Here is a 14,365-nt window from a genome sequence, read left to right on the forward strand (position 1 = left end):
ACAATTAAAAGTGGATCCCTGCTTGAGGATCCCCACAGGAGGGCGATCCCCAAGCAGGGATCCACCCACTAGACACCAGGGAGAGTGGAGCGTCTCCTTCGGCAAGGGCCTTTGCTCCCCCCAGTTTATTTTGGCAACATTTAGTCTTTTTGACCCCCCTAGGGGGGCAGATGGGGGCATTAGCCCCCAATCTGCCCCCCCGGGGGGCAAAAAGCCCACTAGACACCAGGGAATTTTTTTTAAGTAATAATAGGGGTGGGGGCTGCCCAAAACGGGCAGGCCCATGCCCCCACCCCACCCCCCAATTATTACAGTCTTTCTGCACCCCCGGGGTAGATGGGGCATTTGCCCCTAATCTACCCCTTCGGGGGGGGCGGAAAGCCCACTAGACACCTGGGATTTTTTTAGAAACTAAAAATAAGGGTGGGGGCTTCTGAAAACTGGCATACTCATGCCTCCACCCTCCCAAATATTACAGTCTTTCTGCCCCCCGGGGGGCAGATGGGGCAATGGCCCCGAATCTGCCCCTTTGGGGGGGCAGAAATACCACTAAACACCATGGATTTGTTTTTAGGACTTTTTAGGGTGGGGGCTGCCCGAAATGGGCACGCCAATGCCCCCACCCACCCGCCACCATTACAGCCTTTCTGCCCCCCATACGCAGATGGGGCATTGGTCCCTAATCTGCCCCTTCGGGGGGGCGGAAAGCCCACTAGACACCAGGGATTTTTTTCGCACAATTTTATTTAGGGTGGTGACTGCCCGAAACGGGCACGCCAATGCCCCCAACCACGCCACCATTACAGCCTTTCTGCCCCCCCCCTGGGGGGCAGATAGGGCAGTGGCCCCCAATCTAACCCCCCGGGGAGCAGAAAACCCACTAAATGCCAGGGATTTTATTTTGCACAATTTGTTTTAGGGTGGGGGCTGCCCAAAATGGGCATGCCAATGCCACCAACCCCCCGCCACCATTACAGCCTTTCTGCCCCCCCAAGGGGGCAGATGGGGACAGTAGCACACAATCTGCTCCCGGGGGAGGGCAGAAAGCCCACTAGACGTGAAGGATTTTTTGGTGCATTTTTTTTAGGGTGGGGGCTGCCCGAAATGGGCATGCCAATGCCACCAACCCCCCGCCACCATTACAGCCTTTCTGCCCCCCCTGGGGGGCAGATGGGGACAGTAGCACACAATCTGCTCCCGGGGGAGGGCAGAAAGCCCACTAGACGTGAACAATTTTTTTTGTGCATTTTTTTTAGGGTGGGGGCTGCCCGAAATGGGCACGCCAATGCCCCCACCCTCCCCCCCACAAAAATGACAGTCTTTCTGCCCCCCAGGAGGCAGATGGGAGCTGTAGCTCCCAATCTGGTACCCCCCGGCGCAGAAAGCAGAAAGTGTAGGGGTAGGGGCTCCCCAAAATGGGCATGACAATACCCCCACCCCACCCCCAGAGAAATTCCAGTCTTTCTGCCCCCCCCCCCCCCGGGAGGGCAGATGGTGGCAGTGGCCCTTGATCTGCCCCCTGGGGAAAGACCGGCACGAAAAGGCAGTGAAAAACTGCCATCTTACTCCCTCGGTCGCAAAGCGGCCGGGAGAGTACTGAGGGATTTCCGGACAGCGGACGGGCTCTCTGAGCCTGTCGTCTGCAATCCGGAAATCCGAGTCGGATTCCTTTCCGACCGAGCCCATCAGAATGGCTCGGTCAGAAAGGAATCTGGCCGACACGTTCCGATTCGGTCGGAAGGGCTCCGACCATTGTTCGGAGACCTTCCGACCAAAATCGGAATCGGCCTCTATGTGTTGTTGTATTTAGGTATAAAGTCATGCTACAAGTACAGAGAGCATATGCACGGTCACCTACCACACATATAATGATATTGTTTAAAGTTGTTCAAATCTATATGTTAAAAAACAATTAATAAATGGCTAAAAAAAATCTTCAGCAAAGTATGGTCTTCAATGTTAGTTGTATAATCTACAGAGATTGAAAATGTGTGAATCATGTGTTGATCCAGGAAGCTTTGCTCCAGCATCTGTGATTAAACAGCCTGTAAGATATACAGGGCCTCATTTATGAAAAGTGATGCATCGCTGCGTGAAAACAGTGTTGCGTCACTTTTCAATGCGCCCTCCTTGCGACATGCTGATGCGTCATATTTACAATGCACAGGTTCTTCTGCAAAATCCGATTAAGACATTTTTTCAAACATTCATTACCAATATCATCGTCATCATATACTGGGATGCGTCCACCATCAACGTTCATGCCTCCAGCACACTCTGTATCCCACAAGATTCTGACGTATAAAAGCGTGGTACTACGTGACATTATGAAGATCTGCACCAAGTGACTATATGTGAAGTACAACATTACCAAAAGAGAACAAGAAGCCCTCAACACCCTGAAGAACAATAGAACTATTGTTATAAAGCCTGCTGACAAAGGGGAGCAATTGTTATGTAAAATGTCGAGGACTACAAAGCGGAGATCTACTCACAATTAAGAAATGGGATCAGCTATAGACACATCAGCGCGGACCCTACCAAAGAAATCCGGAGGACTATTAGGAATATCACGGAAAAAGGCAAAGTATCGGGTTTCCTGTCGCAGAAGGAGTATGAGTTTCTAAACGTGAACCAGGCACGCACTCCCACCATCTATACTTTACCTAAAGTACACAAGGATCCACTCAAGCCACCGGGACGACCAATCATTTCCGGCTGTGGATCGCTCCTGGAGCCGGTCTGCAGGTATGTGGATTTCTTCCTAAAACCACTGGCTGAGACAACTAAAACATACTTGTGAGAAACTATGTAAGTAATTAACCTGGTGGACAACATGGCGTTTGATGAGTATAAACAACTATTGGTAACCATGGACATCGTCTCCCTCTACACCTGTATCCCCCAAACCCCAGCCTTGGAGTCTATGACAAGGGCTCTTGAGAAAAGTTAAAAAAAAACACTGTATTTATAGTGGAACTGCTAGAAGTGGCAATGACTAAAAACTTTTTTGTCTTTCAAAATGAATTTTTCATACAGAACAAAGGTGTGGGAATGGGGGCAGCCTTCGCCCCAGACCTAGCGATCCTCTAAATGGACGACTTTGAGGAAACTAATATACTTTCATCAGATAACCCATTTAGGAACAACATCACTGAATGGAGAAGATATATAGATGACGCTATTCTCATTTGGACGGGAGAGGTGAATGAACTCACCAGTTTCGTCATATGGTTGAACTCTCGGTCTGACGATATCAAGTTCACCATGCAGTATGACAGGCACACCATTGATTTCCTGGATATCAGCATAAAAGCCAAAGATAACCACCTCTACACCACCCTTTACAGGAAACTGGCAGAACGGAACACGCTATTGAGCTACACGAGCCACCACACCAGAGGACTCCAAGATAACCTGCCGTTTGGCCAGTTTCTCCGGATCAGTAGAAACTGTTCCCTCAATGAAGATTTTTTCAATGAATCAGACGATTTGATCAACCGCCTTTTGAAAAGAGGTTACCCGAGGAGACTGGTTAAAAGAGCTAGGAAGAGAGCGTGGTACAATGACAGAGATACCCTACTGACTCCCAAGCTACGTACTACAGCCCTAGACAGAATGATATGTGTTACTACCTATTGTACCAGAAGCAATGACATCAAAAGGATAGTTAATGGACATTGGAGATTGATCTCAGACACTATAGAAATACAAGAACCACCCATGCATGCTTTTAAAAAAGCTAAAAATATCAAGGACCAAGTTGTCCGTTCATTACTAGACATGCCATCCAACCCGACCATACAAACAATGTGGAATCTACTAGAAATAGTGGGTCACTACAAGTGCACAAAATGTAAGGCGTGCTCAATGTGCATGGAAACCAAAACCTTTGAATTTAAAGATCATACCATCAATCTGCAGGCACATACTAATTGCAACACTGCAAACATAATCTATGCCATTCTGTGCTCCTGCAACCAACTATATGCGGGTCAAACCCGACAAAATGTGAAGACACAAATCCTACAGCACAGTAGCAGGATTAGGTGTAAGACAGCGGGAGCACCACTTGTGGAACATTTCTCTACCAACATGCACACTCCAGAATCTATCAAATGGCTAGTGCTAGAGAAGGTATCTCTTGGCCAACGAGGAGGTGACCTATGCCCTATCCTTAACATCAGGGAATGTAAGTGGATGCACCGACTGGACACAGTGATGAATGGTCTTAACGAGCAAGATGCCACCTATGCCCAAATGGCGGGTCGACATGCAGAATAAAGCTGATTACCTTGACCTTTAGACTAATACATACAGGATCGACACTAGTCTTTAGATACCAATCCAACATATCATATAGATGCCATTTTATGTATCAGGGAAACATTCAAAACGTCATGTTACTCCAGTGTTCCCCTCTCTAGGGCTAATCCTTTAGAAATAAGCATCTTTCTCAAGGTATATACAATGACTAACTGCACCTCTCTGTCTCCCAATTCGATTCATTGTAATCCTCAATGTTGAATATGTAACGCATTATATCCAAATACAATCAGATGTGGTAGAGTGCTCATCACGTATGACTTTCATGCACATACACGCTCCCTATCAATGATCATATATATTCTGATGTTTGCCGGCCTCGTTTTAATACTGCTTGTAATAACGTTTGTTGAACAGCGAATACGTTACTAGACGTTGCTCGACATTTGTGCAAATTGAATATAAACAGTTCTGTGTAAAGGTTGATACAACTTAATCACGACGGATATTTCAATGTGGTATGGGATAGTACCCGTCAGGTATGCTTACTGTACACAAAATGTGTTCCCAACTAATGATCATTTTACAATGTGTGCTTTTGTAAATAATGCATGTATTGTTGAAAAGCCAATAGGTTAGTACCATTTATAGAAAGTGAAGCCTACTACTTGGATCTAAAGGTCAATATACCCTATTCACTACAGACATTTTCCACCACGCCTTAGAACTATAAATGCTCGAGATCATTAACTCTGCCGTTAATAAACACGCCAATTTGTGACACATCTACGCAAGGCTGGTTCATGCCTTTTACCGCCATGGAAATGAGCGGCTCCGTCCCAGCACCCAAATACACACCCCCCTCCTTCCTATTGGCCAGACGTGAGGCGAGCCACTAGGAACCATCAAGCGACTGCACCTCATTGTGCATGCACGCCGTGGTTTCTGCCTATATCTAGTGTGAGCACACTGAGCAGGCTCATTGTTCGAGCTACCCAGCCACGTTCAGGAGGTAAGTGCTTAGCTGAGATTTGCCATGTCTTTGCGTAATCCAACACAGTGCTAAACCCCTTCTTAATGTAAAGACCGGCACACATTATTCGGTGGTTCATTTGCATAGAATGGATTTTAACATCACTACGATCGACACATCATGTCCGCTTTTAAATATTCTGTCAGATGCTATCCACAACGGGAACTCTTTAAGGTAAATGTTCCCATTTGTACAACGCGTCTTCAGCGTTCATTGTCCCGTTTAGTAAGGGACTTTTTTTTTAATCACCACTCCGAGCCTTTTTTAACATCACTTAGATCTTCTAAAACGATCGCTATGCACTGTTGAGCACTGCTTACACTAACCATTTTGCCAGATGCAACCCACATTTGGAAACGCGGGTTCGGTAGTAGGAGGCTGTTTAACACCTTTTTGAGCTTTTCAACATCACTTGGATTTTCCGATGTGGCAGAATATATGAGTGCCCTTTCTTTTTGATTCACACTTACTAATTGACCAGCGCGTAATTGACATTTCTGCACGATGCAATAGCCCTTATGACGCCCATCTCCCTTCTTCATTCAGACCCTGATCTGGATTCACTCCATCTTTTGCACCGGGAGAATGACTACCCCGTTTGCAAGATAAGCGACAGAAGTGCGTGTGCTACCCTTCTGTCTCTCCTATGTATGCGGAAATCTTCCACCCCGACATGTACTTCAATTAAAACAACATGTCTCCCTTTAGATTTTCAGGAGCCTCTTGAGAGGCCATTAAGGATCGTACATTTCCTGTCCTTCCTTACACAAGTAGGTGTAATATGTCTCACCTACCTGACTTTTCACCACTTCCACTATATCATTGCACTGAACCAATATTAATTATTCTTAGGTGCTCACCCCAAGAATTTGTCCTGACGAAGACCCCGACATGAGGACACCACTCACCCATCCATCTAGCTGGGGTCGAAATGTAGACCGTTTTACCCAAACACCCACGAGCTCATAGAATGGAATAAATCAATTGAAAACGTACCTATGAGCAATGTGTGCATAGGAACTAACAGACCTTTAATAGGCTGGAAAGGTCATTTTGTATATAATTTGAATTGTGTCTTTGTCACAACACCTTTACCCTGTCCCTCACTCGCCAATCCACTTACATTGCCCCATCTTCCTTTCTTCTCACACTGAGAGCACTGTGAATACTTTATGTACTACCAATGTTTTGGAACTAATACATTGCGACCCATGAATGATTTGATTGACAATCACATTTAATGCTGGTAATTTCTGTTTTTGAATTTGCTTTTGAATCTATAGTGGTGAATTGTTTCTGTTGTTTTGTAATTCTTATGAGAAATAGAACTACCTCAACCATTCTTTTCAACGAACTGTAATACTGACCCAGGCCGGGTAGTTTTTTCTTGGGGTCCAACCCTTAAAAACTAGTGATAAGTACAGTGTAATAGCAACATGAGGCTAAAAGAAGGTGGCAGCTAAGTACTTGAATATGTGTGGATGAAGACACTCCTATATGTGTCCCTACACACCACTGGGTCCAATTCAACGATGAGATCTAATTGCAGTGCAGTCTTTACTATTCATAAATCTTCTCCTCAGTCAGCTGGAATAAATTCACACTGACTCTGAATAAACACTTCTGTCTTTGTCTTCTCCTCTGCTGGTGTTGACCAAAACCCTCATCTTCCTCTCCATAGCATATAGAGCAGCCATTGTGGAAAAAGGTGTTTCTTCTCCTTTTATAGTTTGCACCTGCTTACCACCTGCTTCCACTTGGAGCTAATTGGAGAATGCAAAACTTGTTTTTGTGACTATTCCTAATTTGCAAACAGTCAATACATCCCAACTAGGAAACGATGTTAGATTTGTAGATAGGTACTCACTATTTCCAGTCGCAAAAATAGCGAGTCCTTAAGATTCAGTTTGTATTACTATTTTTGCAAATGGAGCCAAAAACCACTTTGATACATTTCATATTTACCTATTTGTGATCACAAACCTATTTGATACCAATTTCAAATCGTAAAACCCTTGTACATCTGGCCCCTAGTTATTTGGCTTTTTGGTCGATCTGGTTTTTGGGTTCCTGCTGGTAGTCTCATTAAATGAGTTGTATTCACTGCAAGTTCTGGTAAGATGGATTTGTGTGCTGACCAATAGCGTCTCCCTCTTGAAATAAGGGTGACTACTGAAGTAGGATACTATGTGCTGGTAACATTAGATCATATGCACACATGCGTGGGTGCATATGTGTGAGCTGATTGTATGTTACTGCTGTCTATCTTAGCCCAATATCTACTTACTGGGGGCTTACTACAGATGGCCACTTAAGAAATTATGGCCTAGGTAGACATTATAAGTGATTGGGCATTCAAATAGAAATGTTGCCATTTCTTATTTTACTGTAGTGTAAGTCGGTAGAGCTTATCTATATTTACACTGTAGGTGAAAGCTGAACCAAATAATATCTTCAGATTGATTGTAGAGAGGGGTTTAATGTATGCCTGCCCAGGTAAACAAGGGCATAGAGTGCAAATATCACATTATTTTACATATTTGGTCTTTGAACCTCCCTGGTAGACCAAGTTAATCACTGTGATGGCCAGCAGAAGGAGCAGAGCCTTCCCCACTCAATATGCAATGTATAAGAGATTAGACCTGTTCCTGAGAGAGGATCGAGAAACTACATCACTACTTGATAAGCCTGGACATGTCTATCCCAGTGAAACACACCGAGGCAGATCTCTGGCATCTGTCACAGAAGTGGCTTTTTGAAGTTTTGGAAGAAAGTGACCATGCTGTTGTGTCAGAGTGGAATTTAGGGATCTCAGAGAGCTGTGACTAGTGACTACTGGAAATCACCACCTTGAAGAGTCTGCAGATGCTGTGAAGGGGGGAAGGGACAGTGGTGGGGAGATGATGTGTTATCACTGGATAGGGCAGAGGTGGTCACTTTCTTGAATATTCCATTCCTACTTAAAAAACCCTGAACTATGGAGAGATCTTGAGAAGCAATTGATTCTGCAGGACTCCAAGGAAGACTAGCCCACTCGTGGACAAACTATTGTGTGGAGTGTTGAGACTTTTTGGATTTGTACTGACTTGACCTCTATATATCTATTGCACTAGGGCTAATGACACTGGCCTCCCCACTCCCTTTTGGGATAGTAGAGGAGTGGGCTTCCTGGGGTCCCTGGAGGAGAGCGTCTCACTGGTACTTCTGTGGACTAATTCTGCTGGTGTTGAGCAATAACCCTCATCCTCCTCGCCAGAATATACGGAGCAGCCATTGTGGAAAAAAAGATGTTTCTACTCCTTTAATAGTTTGCACCTGCCCTCCACCTGCTACAATTTGATGCTAATTTGCAAACGCAAAACCTGTTTTTGTGACTATTTGCAATTTGCAAATGGTTAATACATACCAACTAGGAAAATCAGTTAGAGATTCTTAAATAGGTAACCACTATTTCTAGTCGCAAAAATAGTGAGTCAATAAGAATCAGTTTGCATTACTATTTTTGAGAATGGAACCAAAAACCATGTTGATACATTTCATACTTAATAGCAGTCACAGACCAATTTCCCGATAATTTTCAAGAGGCATGTAATTAATACTCTTGGTAACTGGACCACGCCACCCGGAACAAAACTTAATTTACCCCATCTAAATTGGTCCAACAAGGCTGGAGAAAATTGCATTTGTTTTCCCCCACATTTCAAAGCTGCCTTAGAAGCCCCAGAACCAGGGGTGTAACACAGGCCACCGCAGCCCCCGCGGTGCAGGGGGCCCCCAAGCTCCAGGGCGCCCCCTCAGCACAGCACTCTGGCTGCAGATCTCCTGATGAAGCCCAGAGGCGGCCCCTCCATGTGCCTTGCAGGGAGGCCCACTCAAGTTTCATTACGCCAATGCCCAGAGCGAAGGGGTACATGAATCTCTGATCAGGGTTCAAGTGTGGGCATCGACATTTGAAGTCCCCGCTCCCTTCTTCTCAAGACATCCCCAAGAAAGACCAAAGCAGTGTGGTGATCACCATGCACTCCTCTCCCCTAAACTGACTCACTGGACCTGAGAAAAGGCAGTGCCCCAGAGATACTGTGGGATGCTGCTGCTCGCTAATCATGTAGGCTCCCTGGATGGCTTGAGGCCTGGGAGCATTGCCGGCTGACCCCATGGAACCTAGGAACCTAGGGGCAAAGCAGAAGTGGACTGTGAGTTGAGGGTTCTCCACCAGGCCGGCACACTTGTGTTGCGCTCTCCCACGCAGGATTGGGAGAGTGAGTAAGCAGCACACCATCATCAGTACAGATACATATGAGCTGAGTGTAGATTGCTGCTGAGGCCATGAGGGATGTGGAGGTCCCTGATTGTGTATATAAGAGAGCTTTGGGTGTCTTCTTTGGTCTGGACATCTTTTCTTAAAACGTAAAAGTAAAGCACCACAGAGCACACTTTATTTTAAAATGAAAATTACAGCCCACTGCTGTAAGAGACAGCAGTGGACTACCACTGAAGTTTGCTCTAGGAGCCCAGTAGGCTTTTTAAAATTGAGCATACGTCTTGTGGTTCTCTGCAGAAAAGCAGGGGTATGGCAGCTGATGGCCAGTTCGTGGTGGGAGCCACCTAGGATCCATGGTGGGCCCCCTACTATCATACACAAGCCTCGAGTCCAATTCAGTTTTTCCCACTCTAAGGGGTCTATTAGGATGGCGGGCGGATCGCCACTGCCATACGGGCGGTGGTGATCCACCTGCCATTTCCGTCCACATGCCTAACATTTCCGGAAAGACCGTCCACCAGTTTTCTGCCGGTAGGCAATCCACCCTATTGCCTACCGGGCGGAAAAGATCTACAATATGGTGGCAGTGCCTTCCAGGCACTACCATCCATCTTACGATGATGGCGGTCCCATGCCTTTCCATGGCGGAGACTTTCCCATGGAAAGGCATGCGCAGAATGCCTTTGGGGGCTCGTTGCGGGCCCACAAGGGGTTGGGGAGTGGGTGACTGCACTTGGGGGGTCCCATGGTACCCCCCAACATATGCATGCACAAGCTGGCAGGCACCACGCGGTGCCTGTCACGTTGTGTATGCAAATGCACAACATGCCCTTTTAACATTGTGGAGGGTGCTGAGTACAGCACTGCCCACCACAATGTTAAATATACAGGATGCGACCGCCATGGTGGCGGTTGCATCCTAATTGGCACAGCGGGACCGTCGCACCACTGGCGGCCAGTCCCAGCACCACTAGGCTGGTGTGCGGACCGGAGTCCGCCCGCCATCCTAATAGACCCCTTAGTCTGATTGGCATAAAAATGTATGCTACCAGGAGAAATATTTGAAGTTTTCAATCACTCTCAAATTGTGGGAGGTTCAGCACCGTGCCCATATGCTCATAGAGTGCAGGGGCCTTTGCTTCTATGTCTTGTGTTTGCTTTGCAACTGGCACAGATGAGTGAAAAGAATCTTGTGCTGAGTAATATTCAGGCTTGAATAAATTAGATTTCCAGTCAATCATTTCAGGTATTAGTGACTGGTATTGCAAGAAGATACCATCTTAAAATGTTTTAATATTGATTGTATTGTGTTTTTGTCTTACATTTCTGATTCTAACCGTTATTGATATAACTTGATAAAGCCAGTTTGTCCAATACACAGAGGGGGTTGTAGTTTTTGGAGTTCTGTGTTTCCTGGAGCATAAATGGTTATGGACCTTTTTGAAAGGGGCTGAGGGGCTTACATTTAGGATGTATCTGATATGTAGGAACCTGCCTTGTTGGACGTGATACAAAAAAAGTGATTGAAGGAATGCTTTAATTAATCTCAGTCCCCATCCCAGACCATCATTATCATACACAGTATGCCACCTCAGTTTAGACCCAGCCATATGCAACTCAGTGTTGACCCTGCTCGAATGGGAACAGTCCTGCCCGAACTGCCATGCCAGGTCATCCCAGGAATCAGAACACAAGCAACCTAGGACCGGTTTCACCTTAGTTATAGCTCATCAGCCAGGCATAGTTTGGTTACAGTGAGACAGTGTACATGAGACCAACGTCCGGGCGTTCCCCGTCCTTCTTAGGGTGACACACACAAATATACAAAAAAAGTTGGATACAATGGTTGAATTAATCTCAGACACTAGTAATCCCAGTCTATCTCTATTTTGCACAACTTGCCACTTCAGACTGGATGCAGCCATAGGCAAATCAGTCTTGACCCTTCCCCAACAGGAGGTGAGTGGAATCTATTTTCACCTAAGTGAGAGTGGGGTTAAGTGCACACAATTTAGATGGGGCTACATGTGAGCCGTTAAGTCACCCCAGAAAAATAAATATGTCCATTTGCCATGATACTATACCGTCTCATTTAGCGCTGAAAATGTGCATCAAACAGCCTATTTCAAAGGAACTGTATGAAATCCATCACAAAGTCAAAACAAGTTATATTATAAAAGGTGACATGGTTTCAATCAAGTTACCTGGCCATATCCATAAAGGCAAATTAAGATTTTCACGATCATTCACAGGGTCATGGTGAACAAAGGGAGTATGATTGCACGAGATGGGAAATTGTGGAATTTGAGGAGGTTTGCTTAGGCAAGCAATCTTGTTTCCCATCCCTGTTGCATCAAGAACAAAACCGAACAAGGACATCACTGACCCTGGTAAGAATCCTGTCTTTGTGGTGAGTTTTCAGCAGAAGTTTATGGACAACTAATTCCTGCTGCCTCTTGCAATCCTTTTTGATCACTCCATATGGAAACTACTTGCTACTCCTCTGGATTTTCACCTATAGACCAGTGTAACTCTGCTGCTCAGTTGGGTTTGTGGCAGCTAGAGTGCAAATGCCAACAGAATCAGGAAAACTACATTGAGGATGATGCAACATTGATCTGTCCCTGTTTTTGTTCTACTTATGGCACCTAGTGTGATCTTTGATGTTGCCTTCGGTATTGTTTTTATTTTAGGGGGGAGGAAAAGGAAGTATTATATTGAGTCACTTTTTATCATTTGTTATTTAAGGAGAAGAATATGTTTTACTGAGTCACATTAATTATCCCATCTCCTTCCTTCATTGTTTTCTTTGCCTTGCCCCTTCCCACTTTTTTCCAGTTTGGACATTTGTGAAGTTACTCCTGTCAAGGAGGGCCTTGGAAGTCATTGTGACTGATACTTGACAGTGATTCAAATAAACCCACCAATCACTTTTCTTACTTAGATTAATTATTTGACTCTCCTAGGTGCTACAAGCTAAAGGTGCCCTATTCATTTTTGCACTTCCTCAAATTGTGTCTCTTTTCTAGAACGGTTAGTCATTTGTTACGAGTTCACAGTTTGACTGAAATTTCTAAAATGACATTACAGTTGTTTTGCCTGTAAATCCAATAGATGGAAGGTTTTTAAAAGCTATGCAGATTCAGTAAAACTACATCATCAACAACTTCACAAGTTGTTCTGCACTGGCCGAGCTGTGATCCCCAGTTCACCAGTCTATTTTTTTTCTAACAGCATCCAAAAGAAAAACAACGACAAGTCTGAATCAAATTGTGGTTCCTACAGGGACAAACAGATCTACCCTTTAAACTGTGACAACAAAAACAAGTGGATTTGTGAGAAAAAGGCGATCCAGTTTGACAAGAAGTGTTTCGGCTCTAACCAATAATCCAAAGACTGGTAGTGAATGTAATAAAGGAATTTTGGTTTACATGTACTCTCATGAAATTAAAAGTATTCTTTTTTTACTTGTACAAGGTCTGCTTTGTAGCTAGTTAATACTTAAGACTCTTTGTTATTTTTAAAAGCAAGTCTCTTTTGTAATTGCAATAAAAAGTGATGGTTGACGTGACACAGTTCTGTCTGTATGTATGTGAATCTCTGGTGATCTTTAATGATACAACTTGTATTTTAGAGCACACTCACTCATCATGCACTCCCTTATAAAAGATCCCATGTACAAATATCAATCGTCCTCATCATATACCGTCAATATCCATTGTCATCATGAATGTAAGGGTCTAAGATCAATGTCTTATCTCCTGGTCCACAAAAAGGTATGCAAAGTTTCCAAATTGTATCAGTACGCCATAGCAATGGATAAAAAACACCTGAGGAGATTTAATGTAAATGGGAGGGGGGGGCAATGGATCATTGAATGAAAATAGCAACAGCATAGTTGAATGGGCATTCAGGAAATCAGTTAAACATATAACATGACTAAGAACATTATATATCAGGGGAAGTCTCTATGCACTGGTGAATCAAGTTGCCTCAGAAATGGTGGCCTCTCATCAGACATTTAAAGGTGCTACAAATGGTACAGACAGTTATTTAAAATGGGTAATTGGTCCAGATGGCAGCTGCTTGAAAAGAGAAACTCTGTTTTCCCCCAGAAGTCATCCTGAGCTTTGGAGAACAGATGCAAAGCAGGAATAGTACCACCGGGTCCAAGAACGGTCTAAGGTGGGATCTTAGATGTCAAGTAATCAAGTGCAAACCAGTGAATGCATCAAAAATTAAGATAAACTGCTTTAAAGATAATCCTGGACTGACAGGGAGCCAATGAAGTGACTTCCTTGCTTCAGAAACATAGTTCCTTTCCCAAAGTGCACTGATCAATCTACCTCTGATATTTTGGACCACCTGCAGCCAAGGCAGGAGTGAATCCGGTAGACACACTTAAGTACTGGTATGATCGAGGAATACAATCATGTCTGTCGCCACAATGCCTTTGTGATGAAGAGAGAGGGATGAATCTCTAAAGTGCATAGTCGAAAGAAGTTTTTCCATATCACTGCTCAAAGTGAGTTCCAGGATCATGTAATTGTCAAAATAAAATGAAGATTTCTTTAGCTGGGTAACTGGGTGCAAATCAAGTCCCATTGAGAAGACGGTGCAGTTGTATTTCCCTAGTGGTAAATGTGCTCTTCTAGTCAAACATTATGACTTCCGTCTAGTCCACACAATCACAAGAAGATAAGACTGCAGGTTGCAATAGTTTTCTCAAAGACCACTATGATGTAAAGTTTGGTGTTATCAACGTAAGACTGGAACCCAATGGAGTACAGTTTGATGATGTTGAA

General features: G+C 44.5%; 1 protein-coding gene across 1 annotated transcript in view; it reads left to right on the forward strand.

Moving 5' to 3' along the window:
• Positions 1-13,131, forward strand: part of LOC146812913 (killer cell lectin-like receptor subfamily G member 1) — a 145,398-nt gene extending 132,267 nt beyond the window's left edge. Inside the window, exon 7 of the mRNA XM_085614645.1 lies at positions 12,795-13,131. Within this exon, the coding sequence (XP_085470771.1) occupies positions 12,795-12,948 (154 nt within the window). The 3' untranslated portion in view covers positions 12,949-13,131. The remainder of the gene's footprint in view (positions 1-12,794) is intronic.
• Positions 13,132-14,365: the final 1,234 nt, after the last annotated feature.

This window comes from Triturus cristatus, chromosome 7 (genome assembly GCF_964204655.1).
Source record: "Triturus cristatus chromosome 7, aTriCri1.1, whole genome shotgun sequence".
NCBI lineage: Eukaryota > Metazoa > Chordata > Amphibia > Caudata > Salamandridae > Triturus > Triturus cristatus.